The following is a 15,519-nucleotide window of genomic DNA, read 5'->3' on the forward strand; positions in this document are numbered from 1 at the left end:
ATGTTAAACGCTTAGTAATAAAAGGTTAACGTTATATCAGAGGTAATTAACACCATAAGTCACCTTCCATCAAGGGCCATGGACTACAAGCCGTCAGTAGTTTATTGTAGACTATACCAAATCAAAGTTTGTCACATGGCAGAATACAACGGGTGTAAACCATACAATGAAATGCTATCAAGCTCTTCCTCAACAATGCAGAGTTCAATATCAGAGGTACGAAACAGAAAAAGATCTTTTAAAAGGCACGGAAACAACACTAGGTCAGATAAAGATCAACACATGAGAAATAAAATACACCAAAATGTAAGCTATGCCTTCAGAAAGTATTCACACCCCCCTTGACTTTTTACACATTTGGTGTGTTACAGCCTGAATTTAAAATTGATTAAATTGAGATTTTTTTTTGTCACTGGCCTAGACACAATACCCCATAATGTCAAAGTGGAATGATGTTTTTTTGACATTTTTACCATTTAATTAAAAATGAAAAGTTGAAATGTCTTGAGTCAAAAAGTATTCAACACCTTTGTTATGGCAAGCCTAAATAAGTTCAGGAGTAAACATTTGCTTAACAAGTCACATAATAAGTTGCATGGACTCACTCTGTGTGCAATAATAGTGTTTAACATGATTTTTGAATAACTACCTCATCTCTGTACCACACACATACAATTATCTGTAAGGTCCCTCAGTCGAGCAGTGAATTTCAAACACAGATTCAACCACAAAGACCAGGGAGGTTTTCCAATGCCTCGGTAAGAAGAAGGGCACATATTGGTAGCTGTGTAAAAAAATAAAAAACAGATGATGAATATCCCTTTGAGCATGGTGAAGTTGTTAATTACACTTTGGATGGTGTATCAATACACCCAGTCACTACAAAGATACAGGCGTCATTCCAAACTCAGTTGCCAGAGAGGAAGGAAACCGTTCAGGGATTTCACCATGAGGCAAATGGTGACTTTAAAACAGTTACAGAGTTTAATGGCTGTATAGGAGAAAACTGAGGATGGATCAACAACATTGTAGTTATTCTACAATAATAACCTAATTGACAGAGTGAAAAGAAGGAAGCAGAATACAAATATTCCAAAACAGGCACTAAAGTAATACTGCAAAATAATTGGCAAAGCAATTAACTTTTGTCCTGAATACAGTGTTATGTTTAGGGCAAATCCAACACATTACTTTCCATATTTTCTAGCATAGTGGTGGCTGCATCATGTTATGGCTATGCTTGTAATCGAGAGTTTTCAGGATGAAATAGAAACGGCCCAAGCACAGGCAAAATCCTAGAGGAAAACTTTGTTCAGTCTGTTTTCCACTAGGCACTGGGAGATTAATTCACCTTTCAGCAAGTCAATAACCTAAAACACAAGGTCAAATCTACACTGGAGTTGCTGACCAAGAAGACAGTGAATGTTCCTGAGTGGCCGAGCTACAGTTATGACTTAAATCTACAGGCAAGACCTGAAAATGGTTGTCTAGCAATGATCAACAACCAATTTGACAGAGCTTGAAGAATGTTGAAAAGAAAAATGGGAAAATGTTGCACAATCCAGATGTGGAAAGCGCTTAGAGATTTTTTTAGAAGAGTCCAGAGCTTGGACAGTCCCGTCCGTGCTTGGTGACGAGTTTGGATGGGATTATGGTGTTAAGCGTTGAGCTGTAGTCAATGAACAGCATTCTCACATAGGTGTTCCTCTTTTCCAGATGGGAAAGAGCAGTGTGGAGTGGAACTGAGATTGCGTTATCAGGCCAATCAAGGGTCAATATCATAATTTATGACAAGCAGTAGGTCAATGTGAACAGTCCCAGAGTTTCATGTCACACAGGGCTACATGATAATAAGTCACATGGCCTGAAGGTGTATGATGATGATCCCCATGTGAAAGAGAGAATGAACCAAGAGGTTGAAGAGAGTGGTAACGGAAAGGCCACATTTGCATGTCAAAACGCCCACACCCACTCCTCTCTATCCACACAATGGTCTCTATCAGCACAATGATGAGATGATTCACGAGGTGGAGCTTTAAGATTACTTTGTGAGTGGATGTGGGTAAGCCTAGAAAATTGACTACTCTTCACCTGAAAATTTTATTCATCTACATCAAAGACTTCATAAAAATGTACACCCACGACAGAACATCCATTGTAATCATTCATAATCATATACCATGACAGCCATGGTAAATGCAACAATTCATGTTCAATAGATTAATTCGTTAGCTAGCCATCTATAATAGATTAGATACAGCTTTATACAATATTTATTTAACTTCTACAAAAGTTCCTTACATGCTGACCAGACCGGACAATTGCAAAATAAATGTACACATACATGTTATTCAATCATTGCAGCCACTCTGCTCGTGCGTGACAGCTAAAATAGAACTTGGTTAGCATCGAATAGCCCCCGCGATATGCAACTTTTCATGGAAGTTAGGAACCAACATACACAGGCAGTTAGGAAAGCAAAGGCTAGCTTTTTCAAACAGAAATTAGCATCCTGTTGCACAAACTCCAAAAAGTTCTGGGACGATGTAAAGTCCATGGAGAATAAGAGCACCTCCTCCCAGCTGCCCACTGCAATGAGGCTAGGAAACACTGTCACCACCGATAAATCCACGATAATTGAGAATTTCAATAAGCATTTTTCTACGGCTGGCCATGCTTTCCACCTGGCTACCCCTACCTCGGTCAACAGCCTTGCACCCCCCACAGAAACTCGCCCAAACCTCCCCCATTTCTCCTTCACCCTAAATCCAGATAGCTGATGTTCTGAAAGAGCTGCAAAATCTGGACCCCTACAAATCAGCCGGGCTAGACAATCTGAACCCTCTCTTTCTAAAATTATCAGCCGAAATTATTGCAACCCCTATTACTAGCCTGTTCAACCTCTCTTTTGTATCGTCTGAGATTCCCATAGATTAGAAAGCTGCCGCGGTCATCCCCCTTTTCAAAGGGGGAGACACTCTAGACCCAAACTGCTACAGACCTATATCTATCCTACCCTGCCTTTCTAAGGTCTTCGAAAGCCAAGTTAACAAACAGATCACCGACCATTTCAAATCCCACCGTACCTTCTCCGCTATGCAATCTGGTTTCCGAGCTGCCAATGGGTGCAAATCAGCCACGCTCAATGTCCTAAACGATATCATAACCGCCATCGATAAGAGACAATACTATGAAGCTGTATTCATCGACCTGGCCAAGGCTTTCGACTCTGTCAATCACCACATTCTTATCAGCAGACTCAACAGCCTTGGTCACTCAAATGACTGCCTCGCCTGGTTCACCAACTACTTCTCAGACAGAGTTCAGTGTGTCAAATCAGAGGGCCTGTTGTCCGGACCTCTGGCAGTCTCTATGGGGGTGCCACAGGGTTCAATCCTCGGGCCGACTGTTTTCTCTGTATACATCAATGATGTCGCTCTTGATTCTGGTGATTCTCTGATCCACTTCTATGCAGACGACACCATTCTGTATACTTCTGGCCCTTCTTTGGACACTGTGTTAACTAATCTCCAGACGAGCTTCGATGCCATACAACTCTCCTTCCATGGCCTGCAACTGCTCTTAAATACAAGTAAAACTAAATGCATGCTCTTCAACCGATCGCTGCCTGCACCTGCCCGCCCGTCCAGCATCACTACTCTGTATGGTTCTGACTTAGAATATGTGGACAACTACAAATACCTAGGTGTCTGGTTAGACTGTAAACTCTCCTTCCAGACTCACATTAAGCTTCTCCAATCCAAAATTAAATCTAGAATCGGCTTCCTATTTCGCAACAAAGCATCCTTCACTCATGCTGCCAAACATACCCTTGTAAAACTGACCATCCTACCGATCCTTGACTTCGGCAATGTCATTTACAAAATAGCCTCCAACATCCTACTCAGAAAATTGGATGCAGTCTATCACAGTGCCATCCGTTTTGTCACCAAAGCCCCATATACTACCCACCACTGCGACCTGTACGCTCTCATTGGCTGGCCCTCGCTTCATACTCATCGCCAAACCCACTGGCTCCAGGTCATCTATAAGTCTTTGCTTGGTAAAGCCCCTCCTTATCTCATCTCACTGGTCACCATAGCAGCACCTACCCGTAGCATGCACTCCAGCAGGTATATTTTACTGGTCATACCCAAAGCCAATTAGTCCTTCGGCCGCCTTTCCTTCCAGTTCTCTGCTGCCAATGACTGGAACGAACTGCAAAACTCACTGAAGCTGGAGACTCATATCTCCCTCACTAACTTTAAGCACCAGCTGTCAGAGAACCTCACAGATCACTGCACCTGTACATAGCCCATCTGTAAATAGCCCATCCAACTACCTCATCCCCATACTGTTATTTAATTTATTTATTTTGCTCCTTTGCACCCCAGTATCTCTACTTGCACACTCATCTTCTGCACATCTATCACTCCAGTGTTTAATTGCTATATTGTAATTATTTCGCTACTATGGCCTATTTATTGCCTTACCTCCCTTATCCTACCTGATTTGCACACACTGTATATATACTTTTTCTATTGTATTATTGACTTCTATTGTATTATTGACTATGTTTGTTTATTCTTGGCCAGGTCGCAGTTGTAAAGGAGAACTTGTTCTCAACTAGCCTACCTGGTTAAACAAAGGTGAAATAAAAAAATTCAAATAAACATTTGTGACGCTCAACAAGTCCTGCCTCTCAAATCTCTTCATTTGTTTTTCGGAGCATATACCCACGTGTCATCTCCTCATTGGTTTTTAGGAGCATATACCCATGTGGGTGATTGAAAGATGAACTGAGGTCCACACTCCAGTCGGTTGTAGTAATGCTGTAAAGTTGGTTGCCAACCGCCATATAATGTCCAAAGAAGAAAAAGAAGCCGGAAGGAAGGAGGAGAGATGACGAGAAACAAATTCTGTTTACCGTTTCATCTGAAGCTAATTCGGTTTACAGTTTTATTTGTGGATTAATTGTCAGATTAGAGGATCTTGTGTATTTCAGGTAAAATAACAACCCAACGTTTATATCCCAGGATAAATTAGCTAGCAACAGCAAGCTAACTAGTTAAATTGCCATAAATGTTTAATGCTTTTCGAGCTGTCCCCAAATAAATATAATTGGTTCAGAGTTTGTTTTGATATTTCAACCTGCGTGGCCTGATCGTGTCTGGTGTGGGGGTACAAAATCAACATGCGCGCGATGGCACGCAAGCGATTTGGTCAGCATGTTACAGTGATAGCTCTTCAGTATCTCCAATCTCTCCAGTCTACATGGCCCTGTACACATTCAGGTTGGTCAACTACAACACATTTGACACAATGGTTGTGGCACAACTGTTATTTTGCAACACAGTGGAGAGTTTGTCTGCACAAAAATGTTTACACAACCATTGTGTGGTTTCTCCACAATGCTTGTGTAATCATTTTTGTGTAAAAGAACTCTCTGTTGTATCACGTACATGCAAAATGCGTTGTACATCAGTTGTACAACTTGAGTGTGTATGGGGCCAATCAGAGTGAGTTCTATGTTACACAGCAATTAAGACAGCCAAGACTCCTCAGTTTAAAAAAAACGTGATCCTTTATTGAGAGCAGCTTGTATACATTGAGGTTACTGTGATTATTAGCTGAAGTGGATAAAAAAAAGAGGCCTAGGTGTGAGCGCCTAGCATTCATAAAAACAGTTTTGCACTAAAAACAATATATAAAAACAAGGTCTTAGCAAACAAAAAAGACCATTGCATTTTGATTAGATATTGAGAAAAAGGAAAGCGGAAAAACAGCTAATAATCCTTCATTTACCAGGCACTTAAGAGTCCCTTGAAGAGCATTGGTGATTCTCTCTCATCCATCTTTGCTCATGGTAATAACAAATGTATTACCAAACTGACTGTGTTACAGAGATGTATCATAAGAGACTGAATACATATGCAACTGCATTAAGTGATATTCAAAGTACCTTTTTATGAAGAAAAAGAATGAGTAAAAAAGATGGGACCTTCATAATAAATAAACAGGTTCCCGTAGGTACATCCTTCTACAATATGATAGTAATAAAAAGGGATATTTTTAAGTGAAGTTAGTGCATGGTTTCTACATTATGTACACATTGCCTTGTGGGATGGTCCACATTACAACATTGCACAAAATCATTGGACCAGCTAGAAAGAAAAGGGAATTGTGATTGGACCTCTGAAAATACAGCATTGCCAGCCATTTAAAAATGACAGACTGATAAAGTGATAACATGGTTATACAGCTAATATGTGGTCTATTATATGGTAATCCCATCAATGATGGTCGACATCGAGCACTTCAGAGTTAAAATGACACTTGTAACACACTCATAAGAGATTTTCTTTTAAACTCACTCACTCAAAATATTCCTTGGCTATAAATTTGATAGTACATTTGGTTCCTGTAAAGTATATAATTAACACAGACAAGTCAATCCACTGAGTTCCCCAGACACAATGAGTAATAGACTTTCAAGTTTAAACTCAGTAAAAATGTTGTCCATTGGTGCTTATACTCAGATCTTGCCTCTTCAATAGATATCAGAACAACAGCTCAGACAACAGCATCAGTGGCACATATTAGAGGCTGCAAATTCCAAGTCTGAAACACACTAGATACAGCTTTCAGGTGGTGAGTCCAGTCCAGCACATACAGAAAGTTCCCCCTGATGGATAAAAGTAGTTTAGGATCTCCTGGATTGGTTGGGGGGACTTTAGAGTTGGTAGATTGAGGTTCAGGTAGGCAAGGAGAGGCACTTTAGTTTTTATGGTTCCTGTGCTGCGTGGTCAAAAAAAGAGAGGGAGTGCGTCTCTGGGACAAACCAGCCCTGAGAGACTCATGCCAGGCATGGGCCCACTGGAACCACACGGGCCAAAAGGGACAGCGTCAGCGGGCATGCCTTCCATGCTGCAATTAAGGCAAATGTAAAGTCATGGCACTCGTGTCCTCCTCACATGAAACCATCTACACACGCTCAACGGTATGTATCCAATCCATTGGTATAACAAAAGTGTTCTCTTGTTCTTATCCACACGCCCTTTTAAATAATAACTCCTGGTCCCTGAAATGTGTGTGACTCAGAATTCAGAATTTCTGTGTTTCTTTTTTGGGGGGGGGGCGGGGGGAGATGTCACTCCTTGGGGTGGGGTGGGTTCAGTTGTCCTCCTCTCAGACATTGCTGTCGGAGGACAGATCCCCCAGGGTGTTGACGACCTCGCTGAAGGAGGGACGCTCTTTGAGACTTGGGGCCCAGCAGCGGCACATGAGCTTGTAGACTTTGGAGGGGCAGCCGTCAAGCACGGGTAACTTCATCTTGCCGGCCTGCAGACCTGGGGAGAGAAGAGTGGAGCAGAGAAAAAGGGGAGGTTAGATCATAATAAGAATGGTGTAAAGCTGTTTCTGGTATGGGATTCATAAAAATTATTGGACAGACAGCCTGCCCCCAGCTTGATAATAACATGATGATACTGTATGTGCCACTTTCTTTGTCAAGGTTACCTATAGTACAGTGCATTTCAATACAATGTCAACCAAATACAACTTTTTCCCCTAACAGAACCATGAAAATGATTCATCACTGTTCTGAGACTGAGAATAGCCACTTCAGAATAGCCACTTCAGAATAGCTTCAAGTTACCCCAAGAACATAAGAGTGGCCATGTCTGAAATCTGTCTTGCCTACTACTTACTAAAACTGCATACTATTTAGAATTGACTGTTTAGTAAAAACGTATATGTAATAAAAAAATATTAACATACTAGGCTTGTCCATACTGAGAATGCATCATCTAATGCACAATTGTGTTGTTTCCCTCCATTCGTGCATTTTGGTACAGCGCATCACCTTATCTGATTATAGGCTGTTGTCAAACACATGTGTCACGCCCTGACCTTAGAGAGCCTTTTAATTTCTCTATTTGGTTAGGTCAGGGTGTGATTTGGGTGGGCATTCTAGTTTTTTTATTTCTTTGTTGGCCGGGTATGGTTCCCAATCAGAGGCAGCTGTCTATCGTTGTCTCTGATTGGGGATCATACTTAGGCAGCCTTTTTCCCCTCAGTTTGTGGGATCTTGTTTTTGGTACTGTGCTGTATGCCCTACTGAACGTTACATTTTCATTTGTTTTGTTTCGGTGTTGATTTAATACATTTAAAATGTACGCCTACCACGCTGCACCTTGGTCCAATCTTTACAACGAACATAACAACATGTGGGCCTGGAAAGACGATTCTCTTCCTCAATTGTGTGCAGCGAATTCATATTGGATGAAAAGCCCAAATGAGTATGACATCTTTGCATTTAAAGCATACTACATCTTAGAAATTTTCACATACTATAAAACATTCTATTTTCTCATACCCAATCAGCCTACTATTTAATACGCAAGTATGGGTATTCGGACAGGCCCAGTACCCTTTGCAAGATTGATATCTGAACAGTGATTGCTCAGCCAATGGAGCACACAGATTAGTGGGCACTAAGTACATTTCTATTGATTTATACTGACCCTCCAGCACCTCGTCATCACTGAGTTTGGTGTATGGCAGTTCCCCGTGGTTGAACACCTCCCACATGAGCACCCCAAAGGCCCAGACATCTGACTTGGTGGAGAAGTCATCCTCAAACACAGACTCGGCCGGGAGCCAGCGCAGGGGGATCCACGCCTGCCTGTAGTGGTAGTACTCACTGCAGACAGACAGTCAAGACAGAAAGACAGGCAAACAGAGAGAGAGTGTCAAGATGTTATCATGCACATAATTAAACTATGTTACTATTTTGTCTTGACTTTACACTTAACAATGGCTGCATAGATCATCCTAGTACACTTTTGCTATACTTTCTTCTCACATGATAGACCGTAACTACACACGTCTTACTATCCAGGTCTGTACACAAACAATTCGAGCTTCTACTTTTAAAAATCCACCTTTCCAGAAACAAGTCTCACACCGTTGCCGCCTGCTATAGACCACCCACTGCCCCCAGCTGTGCCCTGGACACCATATGTGAATTGATTGCCCCCCATCTATCTTCAGAGCTCATGCTGCTAGGTGACCTAAACTGGAACATGCTTAACACCCCGGCCATCCTACAATCTAAGCTTGATGCCCTCAATCTCACACAAATTATCAATGAACCCAGCAGGTACAACCCCAAATCAGTAAACACGGGCACCCTCATAGATATCATCCAAACCAACTTTCCCTCCAAATACACCTCTGCTGTTTTCAACCAAGATCTCAGCGATCACTGCCTCATTGCCTGCATCCGTAATGGGTCTGCGGTCAAACGACCACCCCTCATCACTGTCAAACGCTCCCTAAAACACTTCAGCGAGCAGGCCTTTCTAATCGACCTGGCCCGGGTATCCTGGAAGAATATTGACCTCATCCCGTCAGTAGAGGATGTCTGGTTATTCTTTAAAAGTGCCTTCCTCACCATCTTAAATAAGAATGCTCCAATCAAAAAATGTAGAACCAGGAACAGATATAGCCCTTGGTTCACTCCAGACCTGTCTGCCCTTGACCAGCACAAAAACATCCTGTGGCGTTCTGCATTAGCATCGAATTGCCCCCGCAATATGCAACTTTTCAGGGAAGTTAGGATCAAATATACACAGGCAGTTAGGAAAGCAAAGGCTAGCTTTTTCAAGCAGAAATGTGCATCCTGTAGCACAAACTCCAAAAAGTTCTGGGACACTGTAAAGTCCATGGAGAATAAGAACACCTCCTCCCAGCTGCCCACTGCACTGAGGCTAGGAAACACTGTCACCACCGATAAATTCACTTTCATTGAGAATTTTAATAAGCATTTTTCTACAGCTGGCCATGCTTTCCACCTAGCTACCCCTACCCCGATCAACAGCCCTCCACAGCAACTCGCCCAAGCCTCCCCCATTTCTCCTTCACCCAAATCCAGATAGCTGATGTTCTGAAAGAGCTGCAAAATCTGGACCCCTACAAATCAGCTGGGTTAGACAATCTGGACCCTCTCTTTCTAAAATTATCTGCCAAAATTGTTACAACCCCTATTACTAGCCTGTTCAACCTCTCTTTTGTATCGTCTGAGATTCCCATAGATTGGAAAGCTGCCGCGGTCATCCCCCTCTTCAAAGGGGGAGACAATCTATACCCAAACTGCTACAGACCTATATCTATCCTACCCTGCCTTTCTAAGGTCTTCGAAAGCCAAGTTAACAAACAGATCACCGATCATTTCGAATCCCACCGTACCTTCTCCGCTATGCAATCTGGTTTCAGAGCTGGTCATGGGTACACCTCAGCCACGCTCAAGGTCCTAAACGATATCATAACCGCCATCGATAAGAGACATTACTGTGCAGCCGTATTAATCGACCTGGCCAAGGCTTTCGACTCTGTCAATCACCACATTCTTATCGGCAGACTCAACAGCCTTGGTTTCTCAAATTATTGCCTCGCCTGGTTCACCAACTACTTCTCTGATAGAGTTCAGTGTGTCAAATCGGAGGGCCTGTTGTCCGGACGTCTGGCAGTCTCTATGGGGGTGCCACAGGATTCAATTCTCGGTCCGACTCTTCTCTGTATAATTCAATGATGTCTCTCTTGCTGCTGGTGAGTCTCTGATCCACCTCTTTGCAGACGACACCGTTCTGTATACCTCTGGCCCTTCTTTGGACACTGTGTTAACTAACCTCCAGACGAGCTTCAATGTCATACAACTCTCCTTCCATGGCCTCCAACTGCTCTTAAATGCAAGTAAAACTAAATGCATGCTCTTCAACCGATCGCTGCCCGCACCTGCCCGCCCGTCCAGCATCACTACTCTGGACGTTCTGACTTAGAATATGTGGACAATTACAAATACCTAGGTGTCTGGTTAGACTGTAAACTCTCCTTCCAGACTCACATTAAGCATCTACAATCCAAAATTAAATCTAGAATTGACTTCCTATTTCGCAACAAAGCCTCCTTCACTCATGCTGCCAAACATACCGTAAATTCCGGACTATAAGCCGCAACTTTTTTCCCAGCTTTGAACCTCGCGGCTTAAACAATGACGCGGCTAATATATGGATTATTCCTGCTTTCAAATTTTTTGCTCCAAAAAAACACATTCTGTGACGTGCTCAGTTTTTTGGCGGCATGAAGCTTTCATTAGACCAATGAAATTGCCGAACGGGTTAAGGTCAAACAACTTTTTTGTTTACGGTTTAGATTAAATCGAGCGCTCTCAAACTTCCCATCATTCTGATTACGGTAGTCATTTTGTCAACCTCATCATGGCAAAGACACGGAGAAATGCATATGATGCAGCTTTCAAGTTGAAGGCGATTGATCTGGCTGTTGGAAAAGGAATTAGAGCTGCTGCACGGGAGCTTGGTCTTAATGAGTCGATAAGACGTTGGAAACAGCAGCGTGAGGAATTGACTCAGTGCAAAAAGACAACTAAAGCTTACGGTACTGCAAATTTTGTATTTTTTGTTACATGCCGTGTTTCGTTAAAGCCTATTTATTTTTGTTACAAGCCGTGTTTCGTTAAAGCCTATTTATTTTTGTTACAAGCCGTGTTTCAATAAAGCCTGTGTAAATTTGTTTCAATGTACCGGTAGGCACCTGCGGCTTATAGACATGTACGGCTTATTTATGTTCAAAATATATATATTTTTTAAATTCAGTGGGTGCGGCTTATATTCAGGTGCGCTTAACCTGTTAGGGCTAGGGGGCAGTATTGACACAGCCGGATAAAAAACGTACCCGATTTAATCTGGTTACTACTCCTGCCCAGTAACTAGAATATGCATATAATTATTGGCTTTGGATAGAAAACACCCTAAAGTTTCTAAAACTGTTTGAATGGTGTCTGTGAGTATAACAGAACTCATATGGCAGGCCAAAACCTGAGAAGATTCCATGCAGGAAGTGGCCTGTCTGACAAGATGTGTTTCATCTAGGCTGTTTTTATTGAAGACTTAGGATCTTTGCTCTAACGTGACACTTCCTACGGCTCCCATAGGCTCTCAGAGCCCGGGAAAAAGCTGAACGATATCGAGGCAGGCTCTGGCTGAAACACTTTATCGCGTTTGGCAAGTGGCCGCTCAGAGAACTGTGGGCTTAGGCGCGTGCCCGAGTCGACCGAATGCTTTATTTTTTTTCGTCTGTTTACCTAAATGCAGATTCCCGGTCGGAATATTATCGCTTTTTTACGAGAAAAATGGCATAAAAATGGATTTTAAACAGCGGTTGACATGCTTCGAAGTACGGTAATGGAATATTTAGATTTTTTTTGTCACGAATTGCGCCATGCTCGTAACCCTTATTTACCCTTTCGGATAGTGTCTTGAACGCACGAACAAAATGCCGCTGTTTGGATATAACGATGGATTATTTTGGACCAAACCAACATTTGTTATTGAAGTAGAAGTCCTGGGAGTGCATTCTGACGAAGACAGCAAAGGTAATAACATTTTTCTTATAATAAATCTGACTTTGATGAGTGCTAAACTTGCTGGGTGTCTAAATAGCTAGCCCTGTGATGCCGGGCTTTCTACTGAGAATATTGCAAAATGTGCTTTCCCCGAAAAGCTATTTTAAAATCGGACATATCGAGTGCATAGAGGAGTTCTGTATCTATAATTCTTAAAATAATTGTTATGCTTTTTGTGAACGTTTATCGTGAGTAATTTAGTAAATTCACCGGCAGTGTTCGGTGGGAATGCTAGTCACATGCTAGTCACATGCTAATGTAAAAAGCTGTTTTTTGATATAAATATGAACTTGATTGAACAAAACATGCATGTATTGTATAACATAATGTCCTAGGGTTGTGATCTGATGAAGATCATCAAAGGTTAGTGCTACATTTAGCTGTGGTTTGGGTTTATGTGACATTATATGCTAGCTTGAAAAATGGGTGTCTGATTATTTCTGGCTGGGTACTCTGCTGACATAATCTAATGTTTTGCTTTCGTTGTAAAGCCTTTTTGAAATCGGACAGTGTGGTTAGATTAACGAGAGTCTTATCTTTAAAATGGTGTAAAATAGTCATATGTTTGAAAAATTGAAGGTTTTGCATTTCTAAGGTTTTTGAATAACGCGCCACGGGATTGCACTGGCTGTTACGTGCCACCTAGCCCAGAGAGGTTAATAGTCTGGAAATTACGGTACACTCGTAAAACTGACCATCCTACCGATCCTCGACTTCGGCGATGTCATTTACAAAATAGCCTCCAACACTCTACTCAACAAATTGGATGCAGTCTATCACAGTGCCATCCATTTTGTCACCAAAGCCCCATGTACTACCCACCACTGCGACCTGTACGCTCTCGTTGGCTGGCCCTCGCTTCATACTCATCGCCAAACCCACTGGCTCCAGGTCATCTACACGTCTCTGCTAGGTAAAGCCCCGCCTTATCTCAGCTCACTGGTCACCATTGCAGCACCCACCCGTAGCAGGCGCTCCAGCAGGTATATCTCACTGGTCACCCCCAAAGCCAATTCTTCCTTTGGCCGCCTTTCCTTCCAGTTCTCTGCTGCCAATGGCTGGAACAAACTGCAAAAATCACTGAAGCTGGAGACTCATATCTCCCTCACTAGTTTTAAGCACCAGCTGACAGAGCAGCTCACAGATCAGTGCACCTGTACATAGCTCATCTATAAATTGCCCATCCAACTACCTCATCCCCATACTGTATTTATTTATTTATCTTGCTCCTTTGCACCCCAGTATCTCTACTTGGACATTCATCTTCTGCACCTCTACCATTCCAGTGTTTAATTGCTATATTGTAATTACTTCACCACCATGGCCTATTTATTGCCTTACCTCCCTTATCCTACCTCATTTGCACATGCTGTATATAGACTTTTTCTATTGTATTATTGACTGTATGTTTGTTTATTCCATGTGTAACTATGTGTTGTTGTTTGTGTCACACTGCTTTGCTTTATCTTGGCCAGGTCGCAGTTGTAAATGAGAACTTGTTCTCAACTAGCCTACCTGGTTAAATAAAGGTGAAATAAAAAATGCAATTGCAGGCCCCATCTCTTACCTGTTGTAAACATCCTTGCTGAGGCTTGGAGCTGAGATTTTGACGCTGCGTTGGCCGCTGATCAGGCAGTTACGGGCGGCCAGGTCTTTATGAACGAAGCGGTGATTGGACATGTGCTCCATCCCATGAGCCACCTGGGTACAGATGGATACCTGGGTAGATGAATAGAGATAGAGATAGAGAGAGAGAGAGAGAGAGAGATGGCCTGAATCAAAAAGGTTTTAGATAGTAGGGTTTTTTAAAGTTGTCAAAAGAAAAAAGGACTAGTTTGCATCAAAATGCAGACACCTGTGTGCCCTAAAGCTGGAACAGAATGTTTCCATTAAAGGGGGCATAATGGCATGTGTCGTGTGCTTGTTTTTCAAATGAAATGAGCAAATTACATCCAAAGTGTAGTGAACGCTACTTACTTTGGTCTTGGTGGTGAGAGGTTGAGACTTGATTTTCTCATCTTTGCTATTGGAGATTCTCAAGAACTGTTTCAGATCTCCCTATTTCCAAGGAAATAGAAATAGAGAAAGGAAAGAGATAAAAAAAAGGTCAAAAACATGTTCACTTTGTAAATGTAGGAAGCATAACAATAAAAAGAACACACTTGGAGACATGTACCAAGTAAAACTGCACAACTTCATCAACGTTGCATAGACAATTGTTATAGTCTACATGAATACAAAGCATGGATAAGAGTGTTACACTATGCTATGTGGGTATGCAATTGTTCAGCATCTATCATGTAGTGTGTGTGTGTGTGTGTGTGTGTGTGTGTGTGTGTGTGTGTGTGTGTATGCGCCTGTGCTTGCTCACGTGTGTATGTGTGTGCGCTCGCTCATGTTTGCATCTACAGTTGAAGTCGGAAGTTTACATACACCTTAGCCAAATACATTTAAACTCAGTTTTTCACAATTCCTGACATTTAATCCTAGTAAAAATTCCCTGTCTTAGGTCAGTTAGGATCACCACTTTATTTTAAGAATGTGAAATGTCAGAATAATAGTAGAGAGAATGATTTATTTCAGCTTTTATTTCTTTCATCACATTCCCAGTGGGTCAGAAGTTTACATACACTGAATTAGTATTTGGTAGCATTGTCTTTAAATTGTTGAACTTGGGTCAAACGTTTCGTGTAGCCTTCCACAAGCTTCCCACAATAAGTTGGGTGACTTTTGGCCCATTCCTCCTGACAGAGCTGGTGTAACTGAGTCAGGTTTGTAGGCCTCCTTGCTCACACACGCTTTTTCAGTTCTGCCCACAATTTTTTTTATGGGATTGAGGTCAGGGCTTTGTGATGGCCACTCCAATACCTTAACTTTGTTGTCCTTAAGCCATTTTGCCACAACGTTGGAAGTATGCTTGGGGTCATTGTCCATTTGGAAGCCCCATTTGCGACCAAACTTAACTTCCTGACTGATGTGTTGAGATGTTGCTTCAATATATCCACATCATTTTCCTCCCTCATGACGCCATCTAT

At 42.0% G+C, this 15,519-nt stretch overlaps 1 protein-coding gene across 1 annotated transcript in view; it reads right to left on the reverse strand.

Moving 5' to 3' along the window:
• Nucleotides 1–5,565: 5,565 nt before the first annotated feature.
• Nucleotides 5,566–15,519, reverse strand: part of ptk7b (protein tyrosine kinase 7b) — a 213,626-nt gene continuing 203,672 nt past the window's right edge. Inside the window, exons 17-20 of the mRNA XM_045700655.1 lie at nt 14,462–14,542; nt 14,052–14,203; nt 8,526–8,704; nt 5,566–7,349 (exon numbers count right to left, since the gene is read on the reverse strand). Coding sequence (XP_045556611.1) covers nt 7,189–7,349; nt 8,526–8,704; nt 14,052–14,203; nt 14,462–14,542 — 573 coding nt within the window. The 3' untranslated portion in view covers nt 5,566–7,188. The remainder of the gene's footprint in view (nt 7,350–8,525; nt 8,705–14,051; nt 14,204–14,461; nt 14,543–15,519) is intronic.

This window comes from Salmo salar, chromosome ssa18 (assembly GCF_905237065.1).
Source record: "Salmo salar chromosome ssa18, Ssal_v3.1, whole genome shotgun sequence".
Taxonomy (NCBI): Eukaryota; Metazoa; Chordata; class Actinopteri; order Salmoniformes; family Salmonidae; genus Salmo; species Salmo salar.